The sequence below is a fragment of the Bos taurus genome, chromosome 7, assembly GCF_002263795.3.
Source record: "Bos taurus isolate L1 Dominette 01449 registration number 42190680 breed Hereford chromosome 7, ARS-UCD2.0, whole genome shotgun sequence".
NCBI lineage: Eukaryota > Metazoa > Chordata > Mammalia > Artiodactyla > Bovidae > Bos > Bos taurus.
The window spans coordinates 83,897,341-83,921,551 of NC_037334.1; the positions used below are offsets into that span (position 1 = coordinate 83,897,341).

At 36.5% G+C, this 24,211-nt stretch overlaps 1 protein-coding gene across 2 annotated transcripts in view; it reads right to left on the reverse strand.

The window, feature by feature from the left end:
* EDIL3 (EGF like repeats and discoidin domains 3) overlaps nucleotides 1-24,211 on the reverse strand; it is a 480,622-nt gene that overhangs the window by 53,902 nt on the left and 402,509 nt on the right. For both annotated transcript variants that reach the window (XM_005209726.5, XM_002689374.7), the window contains one exon: nucleotides 1,189-1,344. In XM_005209726.5, the coding sequence (XP_005209783.1) occupies nucleotides 1,189-1,344 (156 nt within the window). The remainder of the gene's footprint in view (nucleotides 1-1,188; nucleotides 1,345-24,211) is intronic.

Consider the following 24,211-nt stretch of genomic DNA (forward strand, 5'->3'; position numbering starts at 1 on the left):
TTAAAAATAATTTTAAGAACTGCATAATTTATGAAAAATTACACCTTACAGAATATATTTTCACTCTTTACACATAAAAATGCCTACTGTAAAAGGTGAAAACGGGAATTGAAAGTTATTTGTTATAAATTATAGCAGATATTTGTCTACACATAAAAAATTTGAAGACATTTTACAAAATATTCAATATTCATTCAATTGAAGATGCCTCTGATTATAAAACATGCCATTATTTTATATTCTTCTAGAAAATAATAAGCTTCCAATTAAATTGTGATATTGAGACACACCGATTTCTGAGATGTTAAAGCTCAAAATATGTGTGTTTTCTGAGATGTCAAGTGAATGTGTCTATCCTGAGATGCTAAATGGGCATGTTCTGAGATATTAAAAGGTAAGTAATTGTGGTTTTTGTAATCTAAAACTAAAAACACATCTCCCCTAAAATGAATTTCCTGTTAACTAAATTCAGACTTTGAAGACCCATTGAAACAGCCACTCTGGTCTTAGTATTTCTGGGAAAATTAAATTTTCTACCTTGGATATTTGAAGAGAGAAAGATATTCCCAACCTTTTTATTGGTAACAAACAACAGTCAGGAAATAAAGGTGTTATAGAAAATGGAAAAAATCATTATTAACACAGAAATGCTGAACTTGAATGAAAGTGTATTATATTTCCCCCCACATCACTGAACTAAGATATTTCATTTCTACTGATGTTTTCAGAAAGCTATATTTCTTTGCACAAAAACTCTAAGCAACAAATTCAATTTCATTAATGTAAGGCCATATTTTAACATCTGATCCAATTAACTATTGATAGTTTCCTTGAGCACTTTCATTCTCCAAGGTCCCAAAGACATTCAGACCATCAAACGCTACGAAAAGATGTTCAACACACTAAGAACTTTTTGAAAAATAATTAGAGACTTTACGGTGCAGTTTAGGTGCACAAATATATGTTGATTATTTTAATATTAAAACATTTTACGGCTCAAAAAATTAAATCTACAAATTAAAACACAATCAAAGAAACTGAACGAGAAACAATGAATTAGTAATCAAATCTGTTCACTTCTAATTATAATTCTACAATCCCTAATTATCAAAATAATCAAGGAAATTAAAAATGTTAAACAATTTGCTCCTCCACTTCTGCATGTCCCAAATCACCAGAATGACTTACCTTATCTTTTCTTTGCTTTTCGTCCTGGTATACGGTCCAGTGTTCTCCATCATTGCTGTAAGCTAGTTTGTAGGAGCCTACAAACTGCACATGACCAAAATCTTTAGCTCCTTGTGTGATAATGCCAGTCACTTTGGTAGGGACTAGAAGATCCACCTACAAAAAAGAAAAGACATCATTTAAATGCCACAATAGAGTCTATCATAAATTTGTAATTCTTTTGAACTCAGGAGATTAAGAAACATATATACTAAAGCCAAAAATCCACTTGATTATTTGTATTTTGAAATAGATGACTGAGTCTATTATTGGCTTGTAATTTTGATTATGCCAGTGGGTAAAACTAGTTTAAAATTTGAACAACTACTCTGAGCAGTCATTTCATTCTACCATTTAATTTTATATTACGTTGATTCATCTAGCATGTGGTTTTTGTGTAACTGAGATAGTACAGAACTGGCAAGGCTGACCTTCTTGAGATTGATCATTTTCTCCCAGAGTTTGTGCTTATAATTCAATTTTCTGACTTTACTGGACACTTCAGTAATAATAAACACAAAATTGTAGTTGGTCACTTCAGTAATAATAAAAATAAAATTGTAGTTGTGATCACATCACAAAATATTTGATGTTTTATAATTAAACTTTAAAAAAATCAACCCCATTTCCATGAATTTTAATTGGTTCAGTAATAAATAACTTAATAATAGCAATCATGTGAAATGCCAGGCTGGATAAATGACAAACTGGAATCAAGATTACCAGGAGAAATATCAGCATCCTCATAATGCAGATGATATCACTCTAATGGTAGAAAGCAAAGAGGAGCTAAAGAGTCTCTTGGTGAGGGTGAAAAGAGGAGAGTGAAAAAGCTGGCTTAAAAGTCAATACTTGAAAAACTTAAGATCATGGCACCCAGTCCTATCACTTCATGGCAAATAGAAGGGGAAAAAGTAGGAGTGACAGATTTTAGTTTCTTGGACGCCAAAACCACTACAGATGGTGACTGCAGACATGCAGTTAAAAGACATTTGCTCCTTGGAAGGAAGGCTATGACAAACCTAGACAGCATATTAAAAAGCAGAGAAGTCACAAAGGCCCATATTGTCAAAGCTAATGGTTTTTCCAGGAGTCCCGTACGAATGTGAGAGTCGGGGCATAAAGAAGGCTAAGTGCTAAAGAACTGGTGTTTTTGAATTGTGGTGCTAGAGAAGACTCTTGAGAGTCCCTCAGACTTGTGCGGGGATCAAACCAGTAAATCCTAAAGGAAATCAACCCTGACTATTCATTGGGAGGACTGTTGCTGATGCTGAAAGCTCTAATACTTTGGCCACCTGACGGGAAGAGCTGGGAAGAGCCGATTCACTGGAAAAGACCGTGATGCTGGGGAAGATTGAAGGCAAAAGGAGAAGAGGGTGGCAGAGTATGAGATGGTTGGATGGCATCACTGACTCAATAGATGTGAATCTGAGCAAACTCCAGGAGATAGGGTAGGACAGAAGAGCCTGGATTGCTACAGCTCATGGGGTTGTAAAGAGTTGGACACAACTTAGTAACTGAACGACAACAAATAGTAATCACTGTCCACTGAAAATCATCTTTTAGAAAGTTACAATCCTAAAACTGTTGAGGAAGTCAAGTGTTCTTTAAAAATGAGAGAGAATTAAAATATGCTTCGATGGCATGTGGGATCTGTACTCATAATGTGTTCACTGTTGCAAAATATTTATTAAAGGGCTTAAGACTCATTGTGACTTAGTAAACATTAAAGTCTTCAAATGCAACACTGAAATGTAAAAGATAGGGGTGATTTTCATCAAAGAAGACTACATAACACTGAATAGTTTAGTTTTCCCCTTTTTGTTCTCTATTTCATGCATCTCTTCTTATATCTTATGATGCTAATTAACAGAAAAATTATAGGAAACTTTGTTTCCATGTGGACAATTCTTATAAGACCTTTACCATTTGTTGTCTTAATGTTCTTTGATCTATAGCTTCCTATATTCCTACAATAGCCTACTACTTCTTCCTGCTTCCTATGACTAAGTACTGTGGCACATCCTTGATCTTATCTTCTTCAACTGTCATCATTCCACGTGTGACCTCAGTGGCTTTCAACCACTCTGACCTCCTGTTTCTATTTCAGTTTCTGCATTCTGAGAGATGTATAGAGCCACAAATAGACAGTCATGGGTCAGACAAAGGCCATGGCTAAGAAGAGGGGACTAAGGAGAATGCACTGAATAGACCATATTTAGTGACATAGATGCTTACCAAGAAGGATATGAAAAAGTTCCCAGTGTTTCCTGGTTTAGGAATATATTTCTAAAAATTCACATGGGCTTTTTGCCCACTTTTTGGAACATTCATTAATGACATCAGGCTCAAATTGCACAATGGATTAAGACAGAAAACCACCTAATGCTGCCTTAAAGTATTCTAGAAAGTTTATAAAAAATATAAAATATTTGTTGTTGCTGTTTTTCAAATAATATATTATGTCACCTAAAACATCTTGTGTGTCCTGCAGCAAAGAAGGATGGAAAATTATGATATCCTGGGAAGGAGAACTGTTGCTGCCTCATGCTATGCTAAATGCTTTGTGGTATGTCTTCAGTGACTCCTCTGAACATTCTTGTATGGTAGGGTATCATATCCACTTTAGTGAGAATAGATGCCTATGGAGCTAACATGACATGTGACCCAAAGATCAGCGGTCAGTAAAGGGAGGACCCCAGATTCATACCTGTCTTTCTGAGTCGAAGTTCTACCACATGCATGGACTCTCATGCAATGATCTCATTGAATTCTCTTTCTCAGAAATTTATGAAGAGTCTCAAAAGCTTTCTTGCCACACTCATCAAGCATAAAGGCACTCTAAGCTTCAAACAAAAAACAATTCAGGCTTTACAATATTAGGAGAGCCTGTCTTTAAACTTTCATTTCCTCTCTGTTCTTTAGCTGTCTGAATGGATTGCTATTGCAATCCTAAATCCAAATCTAATTGCACAGAAACATCTAGGCAGAGTGGCTGGTCTTCAAAGTGCTCTTAATATTGCTGACAATAAATGAAAAAAAAAAAGATCTTACAGTACTCTGAGTCACTGTGTTGTCATCTAGGCTGTAAACACACAAGAACTCAAACTGTCACAAGAATAAAAACACCTCCAGTGGAGTTTTCAGTGCCTAAATGTCTGTTAAGTCCTGAGCTAAGATGACGCAGTGAGGAATCTTGTAGCATCTTTTGCAGTGGTATTTCTTAAAGTCACGGTTTCCTGCTGGGCGGAGATGTTTTCTCCTTAAATTGTGTGTCTTGGCTCTTTCTAACAGATCTGTTTTTCTCCCAGTCTAACTGCTCCCCTTCTCAGCTTTTTTTTTTTTTTTCTGATCAAGAAATGTTTTTCTTTTTTGTTCCAGTGAAGTCAACTCCTCAGATTTAAATAGTCAGCAATCTGTTTCAAGCTGGATTTTGTCCTAAAATTTGTTACATTATAAACTTAGAATACCAGGCCTAAGCAAACCTTCTTTCTGCATAAAAATAACCAGCATCCCACACTTCACATGAGGTTGCTGCAACAGGGATGTACAGATTTTACTCGGAGACATTGCAAGGATATATCACTCTTGTGTTCCGCATGCAGGGTGATTCCAGAGAAGCCCTCTATTTTGGACCTATGCCTATCCCTGGCCCAGGACCACTCTGCCCTCTCACAGAGTGTTTGAGCTAAAGTTGTACTCCAAACATGCTTCTGCTATTTTAGATCCTCACCTCCCAAGGCTTGGCTGAGATACAACAAGTTATTTAGGGCACTAAGCTGGCACATGTGTAGGCTGGCACTGCACTTCATGTCCAAATCTGTGTTAAAAGTGCCTAATGTGTAATGGTCTCTTAATAAAGTTTTGCTGGGCTGAGCTGGAACTGCTTCCTAAGTATGTTCAATGGACAAAATCAACCCATGGCTAAGGATGTTGCAGAGCATCACAGCAGGAAATGTTAGCTGCTTTTCTCTTGTTTCTCTATACAACATTACTGGTCAAGGAAATATCATTATAGCTGAAGTAACAATTTTTACTGGGGGTGCAACTAGTTAAAAATCTGCTCCAATCTTCAGGAATGTGATTGTGAGACCCAGTCTATTCTAGCAGAACTGAATGGCCTGGGTTCATGAACAGCCACTACCCTTACTAGTTATATGTCTTTGGCAAGCTCCTTTACCTCTATACAGTTCAATGTCTTCATGTGAAAAAATGAGAACAGCCCTGTTATTAGTATTTTACAGATATTATGAGGATTAGATGAGTTAATATGTGTACAAAACAATATATAGGACATAATAATGGTATATAAAACTTGGTTAACAGTAAAACAATAAGTAATTCTGGGGGAAGAATCTAATATCACTCTCTGAGCACCTGTTAGAAATATAAATATGGAAACAGGGAAACTAGGTTCCCAGCAACTTTTTTATCATAGCACATTTTAGTCACCTTCTCAGGATGTACACAAAGATAGTCATTTCATTTTTCTTAAAGTAAAGAAAATATTATGTAACTACAATTCACATTTATGGGTGAAATGATTAACTAAGAATAAGATAATTTATGAAATATTGTACTTCTCTTTTTAAATACTAAGATCATGTTATAATAAGGAAATGGTCTCACTGTTTGCAGATGACATGTTACTATACAGAGAAAATCCTAAAGATGTTATCAAAAAACTATTAGAGCTCATCAATGAATTCAGTAAAGTTGCAGGATACAAGCTTAATACATAGAAATCTGCTGCATTTCTATACAATAACAATCAAAAATCAGAAAAAGACATTAAGGAAAAAATTCCATTTATCATTGCATCAAAAAGAATAGAATACTTAGGAATAGATGTACCTAAAGGAGGTAAAAGATCTATACTATGAAAACTATAAGCTACTGATAAAAAAAAAAAATCAATGCCACAAACAGATGGAATGATATACCATGTTCTTGGCTGGAAGAATCAATACTGTCAAAATGACTATACTATCCAAGGCAATCTATATATTCAATGCAATTCCTATCAAATTACGAAGGGCATTTTCCACACAACTAGAACAAAAAATTTTTTTAATTTGTATGGAAAAACAAAAGATCCCACGTAGTCAAAGCAACCCAAGGAAACAAAAACGGAGCTGAAGGAGTTAGGCTCCCTGACTTCAGACTATAAAGCTGTATTCACCAAAACAGTACAGAACTAGAACAAAAACAGCAATATAGATCAATGGAACAGGACAGAAGGTCCACAAATTAACTCACACACCTATAGCCAATCAATCTAAAACAAAAGAGGCAAGAATATACAATGGAGAAGACATGGACTCTTCAATAAATGGAATTGGGAAAACTGGACATCTACATGTAAGAGAATGGAATTAGAACACTCCCTAACAACACACACAAAATCAACTCAAAATGGATTGAAAACCTAAATATAAGCCTGGATGCTAGGCAGAACACTCTGATATAAATCACAACAAAATCTTTGATCCATTTCCTAGACTAATAACAATAAAAACAAAAATAAACAAATGTGACCTAATTAAACTTAAAAGCTTTTGTCAGCAAAGGAAATCATAAACAAAAAGACAACTCACAGAACCGGAAAAAAATATTTGCAAATGAGGTAACCATAGAGGAATCAGTCTCCAAAATATATAAACAGCTCATGCAGCTCAATATAAAATAACCCACTAAATCAAAAAAATGGGCAGAAGATCTAAATAGACATTTCTCCAAAGAAGACATGCATATGGCCAAAAAAACACATGAAAGATGCTCAGCATCATTAATTATTAGAGAAATGCCAAATGAAAACTATAATGAAGTATCACTTCACTCTGTTTTAAAATGTGCTGTGCTTAGTCACTCAGTCCTGTCGAACTCTGCAACCCCATGGACTGTAGCCCACCAGGCTTCTCTATCCATGGGATTCTCCAGGCAAGAGTGGGTTATCATGCCCTCCTCCAGGGATCTTCCCAACCCAAGCATCGAACCCAGGTCTCCTTCATGGCCATCATCAAAAAGTCTTCAAATAATAATTGCTGGTATATATGGAATTTAGAAAGATGGTAACGATAACCCTGTATGCGAGACAGCAAAAGAGACACACATGTATAGAACAGTCTTTTGGACTCTGTGGGAGAGAGAGAGAGAGGGGGTGGGATGATTTGGGAGAATGGCATTGAAACATGTATAATATCATATATGAAACGAATCGCCAGTTCAGGTTCGATGCAGGATACTGGATGCTTGGGGCTGGTGCACTGGGATGACCCAGAGGGATGGTACGGGGAAGGAGGTGGGAGGGGGGGTTCAGGATGGGGAGCACGTGTACACCCATGGCAGATTCATGTTGATGTATGGCAAAACCAATACAATATTGTAAAGTAATTAGCCTCCAATTAAAATAAATAAATTTATATTAAAAAACAAAAACAAACAAAAAAATACAATTAAATTAAAAAAATAATAATAATTGCTGGGAAGAGTGTGGAGAGAAAGGAACCATCCTACATTGTTGGTAGGAATGTAAATTGGTACAACCACTATAGAGAACAATATGGAGGTTCCTCAAAAAATTAAAAATAGAGCTACCTTATGATCCATCAATCCCATTCTTGAGAATATACTTGGAGGAAACTAATTTTAAAAGACAGAAACAACTTGATGCTCATAGCAGCACTATTTACAATAGCCAATATAAGGAAGTAACCTAAATGTCCATCAGTAGAAGAATGGATAAAGATGTGGTACATATTATTATATTATGACATATTACTTAGCCATAAAAAGGACTGAAATAATGCCATTTGCAGCAACATGGATGGATCTAGAGATTATCATACTATGTAAGTCAAAGACAAATATCATATGATATCACTTATATGTGGGATCTTAAAAAACTGATACAAATGACTTATTTATAAAACAGAAATGGACTTATACAGAAAACAAACCACTGTTCCCAAAGGGAAAATGGTGGGGGAGGGATACATTTGGGATTAACATATACATACTATTATAGCATATATAAATAGATAACCAACAAGGACCTACTGTTTAGCATAGAGAACTATATTCAATCTCTTGTAATAACCTATAATGGAAAACAATCTGAAAAAAGAAGATGCACATTTGAATCATCTTGCTGTACACCTGAAACATTGTAAATCAATTATATCTCAATAAAAAGATGAAACAACCAACATTATAAATATTGGGAGGTAATAAAATAATATTACAAGGGCTGAATCTAATACCCTTATATTAATTTACTTAATGATATATAAATAAAAATAACTTAATTTTCTGTATTTTTGATGAGAATTTTGTAATATTCTATATAAATTTTGTTTTGAATTGTTTTGAAAAATTTTTCTCAAACAATTATAGTTATAAGTAACTAAAACTGACATCAAGTTAATAGGTAATCTATTTCCCAATTTCTCTAAAACCTATGTCAGAAAGATTAACACATTTCTGAAGAGAAATGTAAAACTTTGAACATTAGTAGTGAAAATAATCATATTTTTCTCATTGGGTTATTTAAGTGACTTTATGCTGAGTTCCTAAAAAATAAGACCACACTGAAAAGTAGAATGAACATATCTTCTTTATTTACCTCTCAAGCCTGATTTTGGTTAGGATGGGAACTTTGACTTATTCTGTGAACCACTCAGGGTGGTGACTAATTGAATTACTCTGTAATTGATAGAGTAATTATTAATATATTAATGGAGACTTAAACAAGTCTTTGATCAAATAGCATGCTGATAAGTGTTTTTTAAATACCTTAATTATAGCAGTGCCAAAGCCCAAATGAAGTAGAAAACAAAGAAAATGGCCAGTAAATGATATGCATGTAACTTAGAAAACAATAACATAACTTTCAAGTAAGAATTAAAATAGTTTTTTATCCAGTGCTTTTTGAAAGTGCAATGAAAGGACAGCCTATGTACAAACCTGCATCTTTTTATAAAGGTAAAGATTTAATGAACTGGCATGTACTTCAGTAGTCAGAATTTGATTGGTTGTTGACTTAAAAGAGCTGTTGAATATATATCTTTGACAACTACTTTACTGAATATAATCTTATCAAAGGCATTTGTGTTTTGTATAACCATTACATATCTTAGATACTGACATTTACAAGCACAAAACATCTATACACAAATACGTGTGTCAATATGTATATTTATAGAAATCTCCTTGTTCTGTAACAAATAAATGAAAATCATGAGAATTCTGAAAATAAAAACATCCACAGCATACAGTATGTTGCAATGGCAAATCACATTTCATATCTTCAATATTTAGAGGCCCATGAAAAGTAGGAAGGTTGACAGAAAACACAATATTTTTATGTACCATGCTTGCTGAAGGAACTGTGCATTTTATGTTGATATCAGACTTCGCCATTCCCACAATTTGTAAATCATCCATAGAGTCCTGTACATCATGTTGTTTCATGAGATCATGCAAGCCTTAATTCTAGACTTTTTGGTCTTAACTGAGTATGTGCATGTTTTATCGTGGTTGATTTTTAGGCTAAAACAGCAACAATGCAAAGAAAACCTAGATGTAATTTTCTCTCCTTGTCCTTACAAAAGAAAGTAGAAAGGGGTATGGCCTCTTAGGAATCAGGATGAGGTAAATGCTGGAAATTGCTTTGGGAAAATGTAACATCAACGGCTGAAAAACAGCCTGGGTCAGCATGTTGCCCTGAAGTGATTGGAGGGGAATGGGCGGGTGATGGCTCCGCAGGAAGAGAACTGCCTGCAGATTACAAGGTTAAGAGCCATTGAAACAGAAAGTGGACTGCTCTAAAGCACAACATTAAAAAAATATATATATCTTTTGTACACACTGTACATATCACATAGGTAACAAGGAAACAAATTATTCCCATTCAAATGCATAGTCAGTAACATTGTCAACATTTTATTTGTATAAAAAGGATAAGCTCAACTCTGGTGGAAATGGCAGGCAAGGCTATCTAACTCATCAGAACTCCAGTCACCACAAATTATAGTTGTCTTCTTGGAGAGCCTCATTAGAAGCCATGGTTATAGAGTCCCTCTCTGAATTTGCATGAAATCAACATGCTTTATTTCTTTATATTAATACATTTATGGTAAAGTGTCTTATCTGTATTCTTCTGCTGTTATTGACATTATTTTTGATTTATTTTGTTTAGAGGTGGAAGTAGAAGCAGCTCATATATACTTGAATTTCATCTCATTAAGATTTTCTTTATGTCTCAATACTAATTTATTATTTATTCTCTTTAACATAGTTTCCAAGGTCTTTTGAGCTTATTAAGCGGAAAAATATAAAACTGGGTGCTGAATGCTGATAAAATCTGAATACTAGCTGATGAACATATTTTAATTAAGCCCCAAAGTGCAATATGACCTGAAATATCTCTAATAAATTCCCAAACCTGTTAGGTATACGCCTAACAAGTTATAATGATACAGCTCAAGAATAGGGTACATAACTTTCACAAAATGTTCTTGACTGCATGTGAACAATAAGATACTCATACTTCCTTCTTTCTAAAGTTGACATATTATTTAAGGGACTCCTGTATACATGCCTGTCTAGAACAAGTGTTCATTTCTTTGTGCAGTCAGCTCCAAACAATCATATGTGTAATCACATATGATTACATTCTTTAAGACTATTCATGCACTATATTTTCTATTATTATAAAATGGCTCATAAACCACAATCTTAAATTAGGTATGGAATTAGTGAATCCCCTGGAACAAACTTACTATACTAAACTTGCTTAATTTTTTTCTATATGTATTAAAGATTTTTAAAACTCTCCAGGTTATACCTCACTTCTCTGAAAGCCCACTTACAGATTTAAGTGAAGCCTTTCATAAGATAGTTCCTGTGGTTGAATATCTCTGTAATAATACTAATTAATATCCCATCTGAGACTTCAGGCACAAAATTTCTGACATTTTAAACATAACATGAAAAAAAATGAAATAAACAGAAAGTTGGGGTATAACTCCTTCTTATTGGATATAAGTGCTTAAGGATCTGGAAATCTAAAGATATTTTAATGAAATTCAAGCACCAATTTAAAAGAAAAGAGGTATCATATAGAAATTATTAGAATAACACTAAAAATACAATTTTAGAAAGTTATTCATAGTGGAAACAGCAGGGAAGTATAAAAACAAAAGCTTAAAAAAAAAGCTGTTCATCTTCATAGACAACTCACAAGATCAGTCTCTTTATCTTGTGGCTTGTCATCCTTAAACAGGTTATTTTGACATGTTTTTCCCGTAACAGAGAAATCTGGTATATTTCAAGAAATGCTGAAATACCTGTTTATGGATCAGAATATAAGCTTTGACCCATCTTTATGGGAAACAGTATCACTACAAGCCCAACACAAATGACTTTTCCAAATCTTCCTTTAGGGGACACTTGGGACAGAGCTCACAAATAGAATTTACTACACTTTAAATGGTTCTAGGTACTTTTACCATAGGAATCTTTGATGTAGACATCTTTGCCACAGATACTTTTGCACGTAACTAATTGGTTATAAGGCAATTTTACCATAAAAGATAAAAAATAACCTAAAATAAAACTGGGACATTATAAAGCACATAAACACTAAGCATGAAGAATTAATAACAAAACTAAAATGACTTTAAAATGAAATAGAGAATATTTGAATACACTTAAAATGGGGCTTCCCAGCCCATTCCCAGGTGGCATTAGTGATAGACAACCTGCCTGCCAATGCAGGAGATGCAGGAGACTTGGGTTCAGTCCCTGGGTCGGGAAGATCCCCTGGAGTAGGAAATGGCAACCCATTCCAGTATTCTTGCCTGGAGAATCCCATGGACAGAGGTGCCTGGTGGGCTACAGTCCACGGGCTTGCAAAGAGTCAGACATGGTTGAGTGACTAACACTTTCAACACTTTTAAAATGTGTATAGATTCATAGCTACACACATTTTGAAAGTATTGAAAGTGTTAATCTGACTCTTTGTGACCCCATGGACTGTAGCCTACCAGGTTTCACCATCCATGGGATTTTCCAGGCAAGAATACTGGAGTGGGTTGCTATTTCCTTCTCCAGGAGATCTTCCTGACCCAGGGATTGAACCCGGGTCTCCCTCATTGTAGGTATTGTTCAGTTCAGTGCAGTTCAGTCGCTCAGTCGTGTCTGACTCTTTGCGACCCCATGAATTGCAGCACGCCAGGCCTCCCTGTCTATCACCAACTCCCGGAGTTCACTCAAACTCATGTCCATCAAGTCAGTGATGCCATCCAGCCATCTCATCCTCTGTCATCCCCTTCTCCTCCTGTCCCCAATCCCTCCCAGCATCAGAGTCTTTTCCAATGAGTCAACTCTTCGCATGAGGTGGCCAAAGTACTGGAGTTTCAGCTTTAGCATCATTCCTTCCAAAGAACACCCAGGACTGATCTCCTTTAGAATGGACTGGTTGGATCTTCTTGCAGTCCAAAGGACATTCAAGAGTCTTCTCCAACACCACAGTTCAAAAGCATTAATTCTTCAGTGCTGAGCTTTCTTCATAGTCCAACTCTCACATCCATACATGACTACTGGAAAAACCATAGCCTTGACTAGATGCTTTACCATCTGAGCCACCAGGGAAGTCATTAGATTCATAGCAATACTGCTGTTGCTGCTGCTAAGTCACTTCAGTCGTGTCTGATTCTATGCAACCCCATAGGTGGCAGCCCACCAGGCTCCCCTGTCCCTGGGATTCTCCAGGCAAGAACACTGGAGTGGGTTGCCATTTCCTTCTCCAAGGCATGAAAGTTAAAAGTCAAAATGAAGTCGCTCAGTCGTGTCCGACTCTTAGCGACCCCATGGACTGCAGCCTATCAGGCTCCTCTGTCCATGGGATTTTCCAGGCAAGAGTACTGGAGTGGGGTGCCATTGCCTTCTCCCATAGCAATACTATACATAACATATTCTTTTTTTGCAGGTTGTACCTATTCTTGTCCTCAAAGTTTTGCATTCATTGAAACATCTTTTTTTTTTTTTTGCTTGTTGATTACTTTGTTGGGCATCACACTAGTTTTTTTTTTTTTTTTTTTGCTAGACTTTCTTCCTTCATTAAGATAGTATTTGTTTCCATACTAGGATACATATTTGTAGTGAGATAGTATCATATTATGAAAGATTTGGCATTGTTGTTGGTTCTTGACATCCTGTTATATGTCTATTGATATTCCAAAGTTCTGTGGGAAGTGTCAACTCTGCACCTTCCAGGCCTTTGACTCTGGCCACTTCCTGCTCCTACGCAAAGTATTTCAAAATAAACAACTCTTGGGGCATGTCCTCATATGTCTGTTTAATAAAGCCATCAACAATGTCACTATCCAGAAAAAATACTAATTCATTTCAACCAGTTGAAAGCAAATTGTCAAAACAAAACTATAACCAGTTATTTCATGGTCAAACTGCCTCATGAAAAATTAGTTATGCAGTTAAAATGTGGCAAAAAATGCTTATAGCAAAGATACAGCAAAAAAGCTATGGAGAAAATACTGGATATGCTTTTTAATACCATCTGTTCTGAAAAAGCATGACCTTGTAATGCATTGCCTCAAACTCTTTTGTAGAGTAACATTTTCTTTAACAAGTAACATCAAGTGGCATAAAAGATCAGGTAGAAATTATACTTTAAAAGCAAGATATGTCACTGCTGTTGGAGAGATTGGAAGTTAAATTATGAAGAATCATTCTGATATAACATATTATTTTAACTTGCAGATCAAAACAACATCTTGTATTTTCAAGATGGAAATTATAATTAAAAGTAAGCCAACAAAAGGGATTTCCCTGGCAGTCCAGTGGTTAAGAATCTGTGCTTCCACTCAGGGAACACAGGTTTGATCCCTGTGAGGGGAACTAAAATCTCGCATGCCTGGCAGTGAGCTCTGACGTGGCTCCCGCCCCCCAGCCACAAAAAGTAATCCAACAATAAAAACATAGACATTGAAACAACGTATCTAATGCTTCTTTAGTGAGAATGCTTTGTGGTATTGCTTGCTTAAAGATATATTTGATTATATTAAGGACTTTTCCTCCTGTGACTTGTTTCAGAATTTAAAAGTCATGAATAGGTGATGAATTGTATCAAATTATTGTCTGTTCATATTGAGACGATTATACATACGTCTCCTTTAATAAGGAGTCCTGAACCCAATCAACCTAAGAATCAGACACTGACAGGACCTATATGCGCATTTTCCACTGTTTTCCTGCTTCTTTGGAACATGTTTACTAGTCATACATTTTCCATTATTTCCTTACTTTTTCAAGCACAGTTTTACTAGATACGAATGGACCTCTAAATAGTATTTAGTTCTAAGTGTTTTAAAAATTCATAAAGGAGAGACATACAGTGATATTTTGGGACTTGTCTTTTTCATTCAATATTATATTACTAAGATTTATCAATATGTTTGTTTATAAGGCATATTTACTTTAATGACTCTGTAGTATTCCACATGCACATATAAGTCAATACATCTACCTAGTCTACGGATATGAGTATTTAACTATTTCCAGTTTTGTTTTTTAAAATCAGTGCTATGAGACTCACAGATACAGAGAACAAACTACCAATGGTTACCAGTGAAAAGAGGGAGGGGAGGGGACATACAGGGATGGGGGAGTGGGAGGTACAGTTCTTGGGTGTAACAGAGGCTACAAGGATGCATTTTACAACACAGGGAATATAGTCTATATTTTTTAGTAACTGGAAATGGAGTAACCATTAAAATTATTAAAAAATAGAAAAAAATCAATGGTATTAACGTTCTTGTACTTGTTTCCTGGTGTATATAGTACTCAGAATATTTTAGTGATGATACTTATTTAACTTCTATGCAGAGTACATCACATGATATGCTGGGTTGGATGAATCACAAGCTGAAATCAAGATTGCCAGGAGAAATATCAACAACCTCAGATATGCAGATGATATCATTCTAATAGCAGAAAGTGAAAGGGAACTAAAGAGCCTCTTGATGATGGTGAAAGAGGAGAGTGAAAAAGCTGGCTTAAAATTCAACATCCAGATAACTAAGATCATGCCATCTGGTCCCATCACTTCATGGAAGATAAGGGGAAAGTGGAAGCAGTGACAGACTACTTTCTTGGGCTTCAAAATCCCTGTACATGGTGATAGTAGCCATGAAATTAAAAGATGCTTGCTTCTTGGAAGAAAAGCTATGACAAACTTAAAGTATTACAAAGCACAGATATCACTTTGCTAACAATGGTCTGTACAGTCAAAGCTATGGTTTTTCCAGTAGTTATGTACAGATGTGAGAGATGGACCATAAAATAGCCTGAGTGCTAAAGAATTGATGCCTTTGAATTGTTTTGGTGGAGAAGACTCTTGAGAGTCCCTTTGATGGCGAGATTAAACCAGTCATTCCTAAAGGAAATCAACCCTGAATATTCATTGCAAGGACTGATGCTGAAGCTAAAGCTCCAATAGTTTGGCCATTGGATGTGAAGAGCCAACTCATTGGAAAGGCCCCGATGCATGGAAAGTCTGAAGGCAAAAGAAGTAGGGGATGGCAGAGGATAAGATGGTTAGATAGCATCATCAATTCATGAAATTGAGCAAACTCCAGGAGATGGTGAAGGACTGAGGAGCCTGGCTGGAGAGCCTGGCATGCTGCAGTCCATGGGATCACAAAGAGTCAGACAGACAAAGCTACTCAATGACAACAATAGCAAACTACAAAGAGATTTTTTGGTTGTAGAGTGCACGAATGTGCAATTTTATAAATTTACTTAGCAATTTCCAAAATGATTTTAGCAGCAAGATATATACATTTTCCACTTTCAATTTCCTATCTTGGTGAGTAACATTAGATTTTTTTAGGAAGATCATTTTATGCATTTCTTTGATAAATTCTTTTTTATTAGTAAACATATTTAAACCTTGATGGATTCAATTTAGTAATGTTCTATTGCTTTTTACATTCTTGCATCTTACAAGTGAGATTCTAAATCATTTTCTTTCTTGTACTTTTCCCCAGTTTTAGTATCAGGAAATCATGATTTTATAAAATAATTTGGGAAGCCTTTTTCTTGTATTTTAGAATAGTTCATGTAACACAGAAGGTATATGTTTTTGAAAACTGTAAAGTCTGGCTTGACATCCATAATGATGGTAAGTCTATTGAAGGATTCTTTGCTTTCCCTCTCTCTTTTCTGTGCCATACAGGTTTCCAGTTTTCTTTGAGTAAATATATTTTGATAATGTACCTTTTGCTATAAATATGTGTGTGTATATATATACACACACACATATAATATCTCTATATATGAAGTAAATATGGTATGATGCTAACTTTGGTTAGATTTAGGCATTGTATTATTCTCTGTACATGACTGAAATATTTAAAAATTTAAAAAACACAGTAGTCCCTGGGGAAGGACTTAAGTCATCCTTGTTTTTACATCTTAAGAAGAATGGAGATGAAGGCTAGCATAGACTCTGCTAAGCTATCTCATTTTCAGTAATATGACATGATGTGTTCCATTTTGCAATATACATTCAAAACATTTTCAATCTTCAAATGAAAAAAATATCATATTTAAGAAACTTCTAACAACAAAAGAGTCCGAAATGCAGTACTTGGATGCAATCTCAAAAACGACAGAATGATCTCTGTTCATTTCCAAGGCAAACCATTCAATATCACAGTAATCCAACTCTACACCCCAACCAGTAATGCTGAAGAAGCTGAAGTTGAACAGTTCTATGAAGACCTATAAGACCTTTTAGAACTAACACCCAAAAAAGATATCCTTTTCATTATAGAGGACTGGAATGCAAAGGTAGGAAGTCAAGAAATACCTGGAATAACAGGCAAATTTGGCCTTGGAATATGGAATGAAGCAGGGCAAAGACTAATAGAGTTTTGCCAAGAAAATGCACTAGTCATAGCAAACACCCTCTTCCAACAACACAAGAAAAGACTCTATACATGGACATCACCAGATGGTCAACACCGAAATCAGATTGATGATATTCTTTGCAGCCGAAGAAGGAGAAGCTCTATACAGTCAACAAAAACAAGACCAGGAGCTGACTGTGGCTCAGACCATGAACTCCTTATTGCCAAATTCAGACTGAAACTGAAGAAAGTAGGGAAAACCACTAGACCATTCAGGTATGACTTAAATCAAATCCCTTATGATTATACAGTGGAAGTGAGAAATAGATTTAAGGGCCTAGATCTGATAGATAGAGTGCCTGATGAATTATGGACGGAGATTCGTGACATTGTACAGGAGACAGGGATCAAGACCATCCCCATGGAAAAGAAATGCAAAAAAACAAAATGGCTGTCTGGGGAGGTCTTACATTTAGCTGTGAAAAGAAGAGAAGCGAAAAGCAAAGGAGAAAAGGAAAGATATAAGCATCTGAATGCAGAGTTCCAAAGAATAGCAAGAAGAGATAAGAAAGCTTTCCTCAGCAATCAATGCAAAGAAATAGAGGAAAACAACAGAATGGGAAAGACTAGAGATCTCTTCAAGAAAATTAGAGATACCAAAGGAACAATTTCATGCAAAGATGGGCTCGATAAAGGACAGAAATGGTAGGGACCTAACAGAAGCAGAAGATATTAAGAAGAGGTGGCAAGCATACACAGAAGAACTATACAAAAAAGATCTTCACAACCCAGATAATCATGATGGTGTGATCACTCACCTAGATCCAGACATCCTGGAATGTGAAGTCAAGTGGGCCTTAGAAAGCATCACTACGAACAAAGCTAGTGGAGGTGATGGAATTCCAGTGGAGCTATTTCAAATCCTGGAAGATGATGCTGTGAAAGTGCTGCACTCAACATGCCAGCAAATGTGGAAAACTCAGCAGTGGCCACAGGACTGGAAAAGGTCAGTTTTCATCCCAATCTCAAAGAAAGGCAATGCCAAAGAATGCTCAAACTACCGCACAATTGCACTCATCTCATACGCTAGTAAAGTAATGCTCAAAATTCTCCAAGCCAGGCTTCAGCAATACGTGAACTGTGAAATCCAGATGTTCAAGCTGGATTTAGAAAAGGCAGAGGAACCAGAGATCAAATTGCCAACATCCGGTGGACCATGGAAAAAGCAAGAGAGTTCCAGAAAAACATCTATTTCTGCTTTATTGACTATGCCAAAGCCTTTGACTGTGTGGATCACAATAAACTGTGAAAAATTCTGAAAGAGATGGGAATACCAGACCACCTGATCTGCCTGTTGAGAAATTTGTATGCAGGTCAGGAAGCAACAGTTAGAACTGGACATGGAACAATAGACTGGTTCCAGATAGGAAAAGGAGTACGTGAAGGCTGTATATTGTCACCCTGCTTATTTAACTTCTATGCAGAGTACATCATGAGAAATGCTGGGCTGGAAGAAGCACAAGCTGGAATCAAGATTGCCGGGAGAAACATCAATAACCTCAGATATGCAGATGACACCACTCTTATGGCAGAAAGTGAAGAGGAACTACAAAGCCTCTTGATGAAAGTGAAAGTGGAGAGTGAAAAAGTTGTCTTAAAGCTCAACATTCAGAAAACTAAGATCATGGCATCCGGTCCCATCACTTCATGGTAAATAGATGGGGAAAGAGTGTCAGACTTTATTGTTCTGGGCTCCAAAATCACTGCAGATGGTGACTGCAGCCATGAAATTAAAAGATGCTTATGACCAACCTAGACAGCATATTGAAAAGCAGAGATATTACATTGCCAACAAAGGTCCGTCTAGTCAAGACTATGGTTTTTCCAGTGGTCATGTATGAATATGAGAGTTGGACTGTGAAGAAAGCTGAGCGCTGACGAATTGATGCTTTTGAACTGTGGTGTTGGAGAAGACTCTTGAGAGTCCCTTGGACTGCAAGGAGATCCAACCAGTCCATTCTAAAGGAGATCAGCCCTGGGATTTCTTTGGAAGGAATGATGCTAAAGCTGAAACTCCAGTACTTTGGCCACCTCATGCGAAGAGTTGACTCATTGGAAAAGACTCTGATGCTGGGAAGGATTGGGGGCAGGAGGAGAAGGGGACGACAGAGGATGAGATGGCTGGATGGCATCACCGACTCGATGGACGTGAGTCTGAGTGAACTCTGGGAGTTGGTGATGGACAGGGAGGCCTGGTGTGTTGCGATTCATGGGGTTGCAAAGAGTCGGACATGACTGAGCGACTGAACTGAATATTTTTAAAGAAATTCTGCTTGCCTAACATAAGTCTAGATCTAATAAAAGCTAGTATACTTGTGTTTAAAAATCAAAGCTCTTTATTTTATTTTTTGGCATTTCACATAACTTCTTTTCATTACTGCAACCATACCACTAACATTGAGCCATTTGTTTTAAAGAAAGATTTTCTTCTGTTAGATGAATTCATTTTGTATAATTAGTTTTCATGTTTCTAGATTTTTGCTGCCTTTGGCATATGACAGCTATAGCAAATCAGGTAAATATGAAATAACAATAAAAAGTTTTATGGAAAACAAAACTTAACACACAAACCTTAAAGATTTTTTAAAACCATGTATAACAGTAACAAACTTTAATGAAAGTAATTAAAAAGTATTTATTGCCTTCCTAACATGTACTGCCATGCCTCTCCCAACCCAGCTTTTCTTATATGTGTGATGCTTAGTACAAAACTAGATGCTCAACAAATTTTGTTTTTCTCAGTAGTGAATAAGATACAAAATTAGTACATCAACACACCAAAATTAATACACTGACATTTGACATTCACGTGAAACTTGAATAAAAGGGGCTCTAAGCCTTTTTTCAATCCAGTCTATGTTGTTCAGCTGATCCCTCCATCATAGTAGATACCGCACTGTGTTCACAATAATCTGTTTATGGATGTTTGTCGTCTACTAGATTTTGCACTCCTTAGGGTCCTCCAATCGTGGTTTTTAGTCATCCTTGCATCTTCCAAGTTTATTGCATGGTCTGCATATGTTAGGTATCTAAGAACATGCTTATTAGATGGTAAACAGATAAAATGGAAAGAAATTGGGTCAGGAACATAGACTGGGTTCATTTTTAAAATACAGCAGAGTCAATTTTTCTTCAGAGATTAGCAGCAAGGAAAAACGATGTGTAAATATGTAAGGAAATGTTGTGGGAAGAAACAGACTTTCCTGAAAGAGAAATTTTAAGACATAGTATTAAGAATTTCATGTTTATAGTCCTTGGCACTGTGAATTCGGCAGCACTGCCAAACTTTGGCAGGAAAAAAATTAATGAGAATGACTTTAATGCTTTGTCAGTAATGCAGAATGAAGGAAAGGTCTCTAGAATCAGAGTGGTAGTGAGAATGGAAAACCCAGGGACAATCTGATAGGTGAAAGGACAGGGTCTCTCTTGCTTTTTTGCACTGTTCATTCAATTTAATCAGAGCTTTCATCAAGGTAACGAACACCAAAATGACAGCCAATGACAGCCCTCAGGAAAAAGAGTGAGTTAACACATCTAGCTCAGAAGTAGGTAGGTAAAGATGTGGGGACACGTAGGAGAAAATAGTAGAATATCAAGCCCACTGTCATTTTGCCAAGTAAGTTTCAGAATCAGGAGGCTAAGTGAAGCAGTATGGGTTGGATTCTCTTGCAAGGGCTGGAAAGATGGACTCTGCAAATGTGAACTCCACGTTGACTAAAGAGGCTGGATCAGAGGGATGATAAACACCAGGACAATGAAAAGAGGTGAAGTCAGGCCAGTTGGTCCCAAATGTCTTGGGAGACAGCATGTTAAGTGTGGCTGATGGAATTTTGGGGACCCAAGGGTGAGAAAAGACAAGAGACCTGTGGCAGAAAGTTGCAGATCTCAGAGAAGTCCAACAATAAGTACTACGTAAGCAGTACTATACAAGTAGAGTGAAAGAAGGGGTATCAAATGGGGACTGCCAGGGGCTTTGCAGAGGTCTGGTAGGAAACAACAGGTAAAGTTCCAAACACTGTATATCGTGGAGCAAAGACAGGGGCATAAGACTGTGTCCCCTCAGTGACTGGATTCTCTTCTTAGGGACTATTGGTGAGGCTAACTTTGATAAGGGCTGGAATATCATGCAGAGAATCGACTGAAAGGGCAAAGAGAATTCTTGTCCAAAGCTGCATACGGCATGAGAGAGGAATAGCTGCATATGACCCAGAGTTCATTTGACAGGGTTTTATATGTCCATTGTCTGGGAATAAGATAAACTCCAAAGAATGGGACTCTCAGGGATACTACTGTGATTATGCATGAACTGCCTTCAATTGTGGGGGCCGGAGTACACAGAAGTAAAATGGCAGAGAGGTCATTACACTGATGAACTCCATCCAGATCAATGAGGAGCAGAGGGTCCTGAAAAGTGCTGTTCCAGATGTCATCTGTGCTTCCACCTGTTCCCTGGCATCAATGGCAACCCCTTTGCAACCAGACAGCTTCTAAGCTGCCCATGACAGACTGCACATTATGATGAATCCACACGGGTCCCACATCACAGTGCTAAGCAACGATGTACGCACACACGAACATACACAGAAAGACTACGGTTTCTACAATTTTAAAATTTCATTGATTTACTCCTCAAACATTTCTTTGCTCCATCTCCTTCCATTCCAGATTAAGTAAAAGGAAGAATGCAGGAGACTGGGAAGGATCTCTCTGCTTGCTGTCTGCAGATTCTTTTTCATGCTAAGGTATATTATATTCCCTCTTATGCTGATTACTCTGGAAAAAATAATCAGAAATAAATATAATAAAAATCTCTCATAATCAATATAAGGCACTGCACTAGTTTTCTGTTCTGGCATAATTTTTTCTACAATTTAGCAAGTCTCAGTGTGGCATACCCACTAGGAAAAATGGAAGGTATTTTTTGATTGGACAAAATATTCCTTAAGAATAATTCCCATTTTTTTTTTTACTCTTTGTTGTAAATATGAAGTATGGGCTTTCAGTGATAGGATTTAATTGAATTTAATTGTAATGTCTATATGTTGGTGCTGTGCCCAGAAATCTTTGGGAAATGAATAATTTTTGTATACCAAAGCAATAAATAAAGGTCATACACTCTCTGCTCTAAAATGTCTTGCTTATTCTTGTTTCTGAAATCAAGTTTGGGTTAAAGTAAAAAACACTTTACCTTTTTGAAATAAATAAACTGACCCTGATTTTATGTTTGCTTGAAGTGTCTTGATTTTTTTTTGTATTTCACTTGTCCAGTGTCTGGGCTTCCCTAGTGGCTCAGAGGTTAAAGCGTCTGCCTGGAATGCAGGAGACATGAGTTCGATCCCTGGGTTTGGGAAGATCCCCTGGAGAAGGAAATGGCAACCCATTCCAGTACTCTTGCCTGGAGAATCCCATGGAGGGAGGAGCCTGGTAGGTTACAGTTCATGGGGTCGCAAAGAGTCGGACAAGACTGAGTAACTTCACTTTCACTTCACTGCTGCTGCTGCTAAGTCGCTTCGGTCGTGTCCGACCCTGTGCGACCCCATAGACGGCAGCCCACCAGGCTTCCCCGTCCCTGGGATTCTCCAGGCAAGAACACTGGAGTGGGTTGCCATTTCCTTCTCCAATGCAAGAAAGTGAAAAGTGAAAGTGAAGTCGCTCAGTCGTGTCCGACTCCTCGCGACCCCATGGACTGCAGTCCACCAGGCTCCTCCGTCCATGGGATTTTCCAGGCAAGAGTACTGGAGTGGGTTGCCATTGCCTTCTCTGCTTCACTTCACTAGTGCTAGGTAAAAAAAAAAAAAAGTTTAATTCTTTACTTTAAAATTCAGTACATTAACTCATGCACTTTTAAATCTGCTCAACAGTTTTTTGTATAGTCGTGTATTATTATTTTATACATAATACATGTATAAAAATATATATCTTATATATTATATACTATATACCATATTATTATATATAATATGTATTATAGACACAATATATATTATATTATATACATACTAAGATCTGACTTGTTTTCAGTTACCATGATGTTAGAATTGATGCATTTAAAAACTTTCAGGGTCAATTAAGGTTCACAGTGAAACATAAAACTTCATATTAAAAACTATACGGCTGAAATGCAGAACATGAAAATAAAATCTGGAAACATTATTCATGCTTATTGGAAAAAACTTAAAGGCTCATAAGTGCCCTGGTTTAAAAATATGCATGTAAAGTGCTCATTATTTCTTTTGACCTAAAAAATAAGTGTTATTCCTCAGTCATCTCCACCTCTCTGTGATCCTATGGACTGTAGCCCACCAGGTTTCTCTGTCCATGAGATTTTCTAGGCAAGAATACTAGAATGGGTAGCCATTCCCTTCTCCAGGGGATCTTCCTGAACTAGGGATCGAACCCAGGTCTCCTGCATTATAGCAGACTCTATTATCCGAGCCACCGGGGAAACCAGCAAACTACTCCAACGATTAAAACAAAACAAAACAAAACACAATAATTTGTATAACAGATCAGTCATCAAGTACTCACTAATACTTGTAACATTGTTATATTTTTATGAACTGGTAAAATTCCAAGTAACCAAGACATAGCTTATATAACAAAGTTATCTCATCAGATGGTTTATAATATAGAATTAAAGTTTGATGATATGGATTTGAATTTTTAATCTGCTGTATACTAGCTTGGTAACTTTATGTAAGTTAATTAACCTCCTTGAATACACTTGTAAAATGAGACATATAGTTTAAAGGATTTTCAAGTTTCTTTTTATTAGAAAATCTCTGACTCCCAATGCTACATGTTAATCAAAAATAACCACTTCTATTAAATTTCATCTTCTACTCTATTTATCCAACACTAATCCAATATTTATTGAGTGCCTACTATGTGAAGCACTCCGGTGACTAAAATTCCCTTGCGGAGCTCTGGTGTTATAGGAGAAGCAGACTTGGACGGCATAGATTACAGCAGGGGTACTTAGCAGCAGC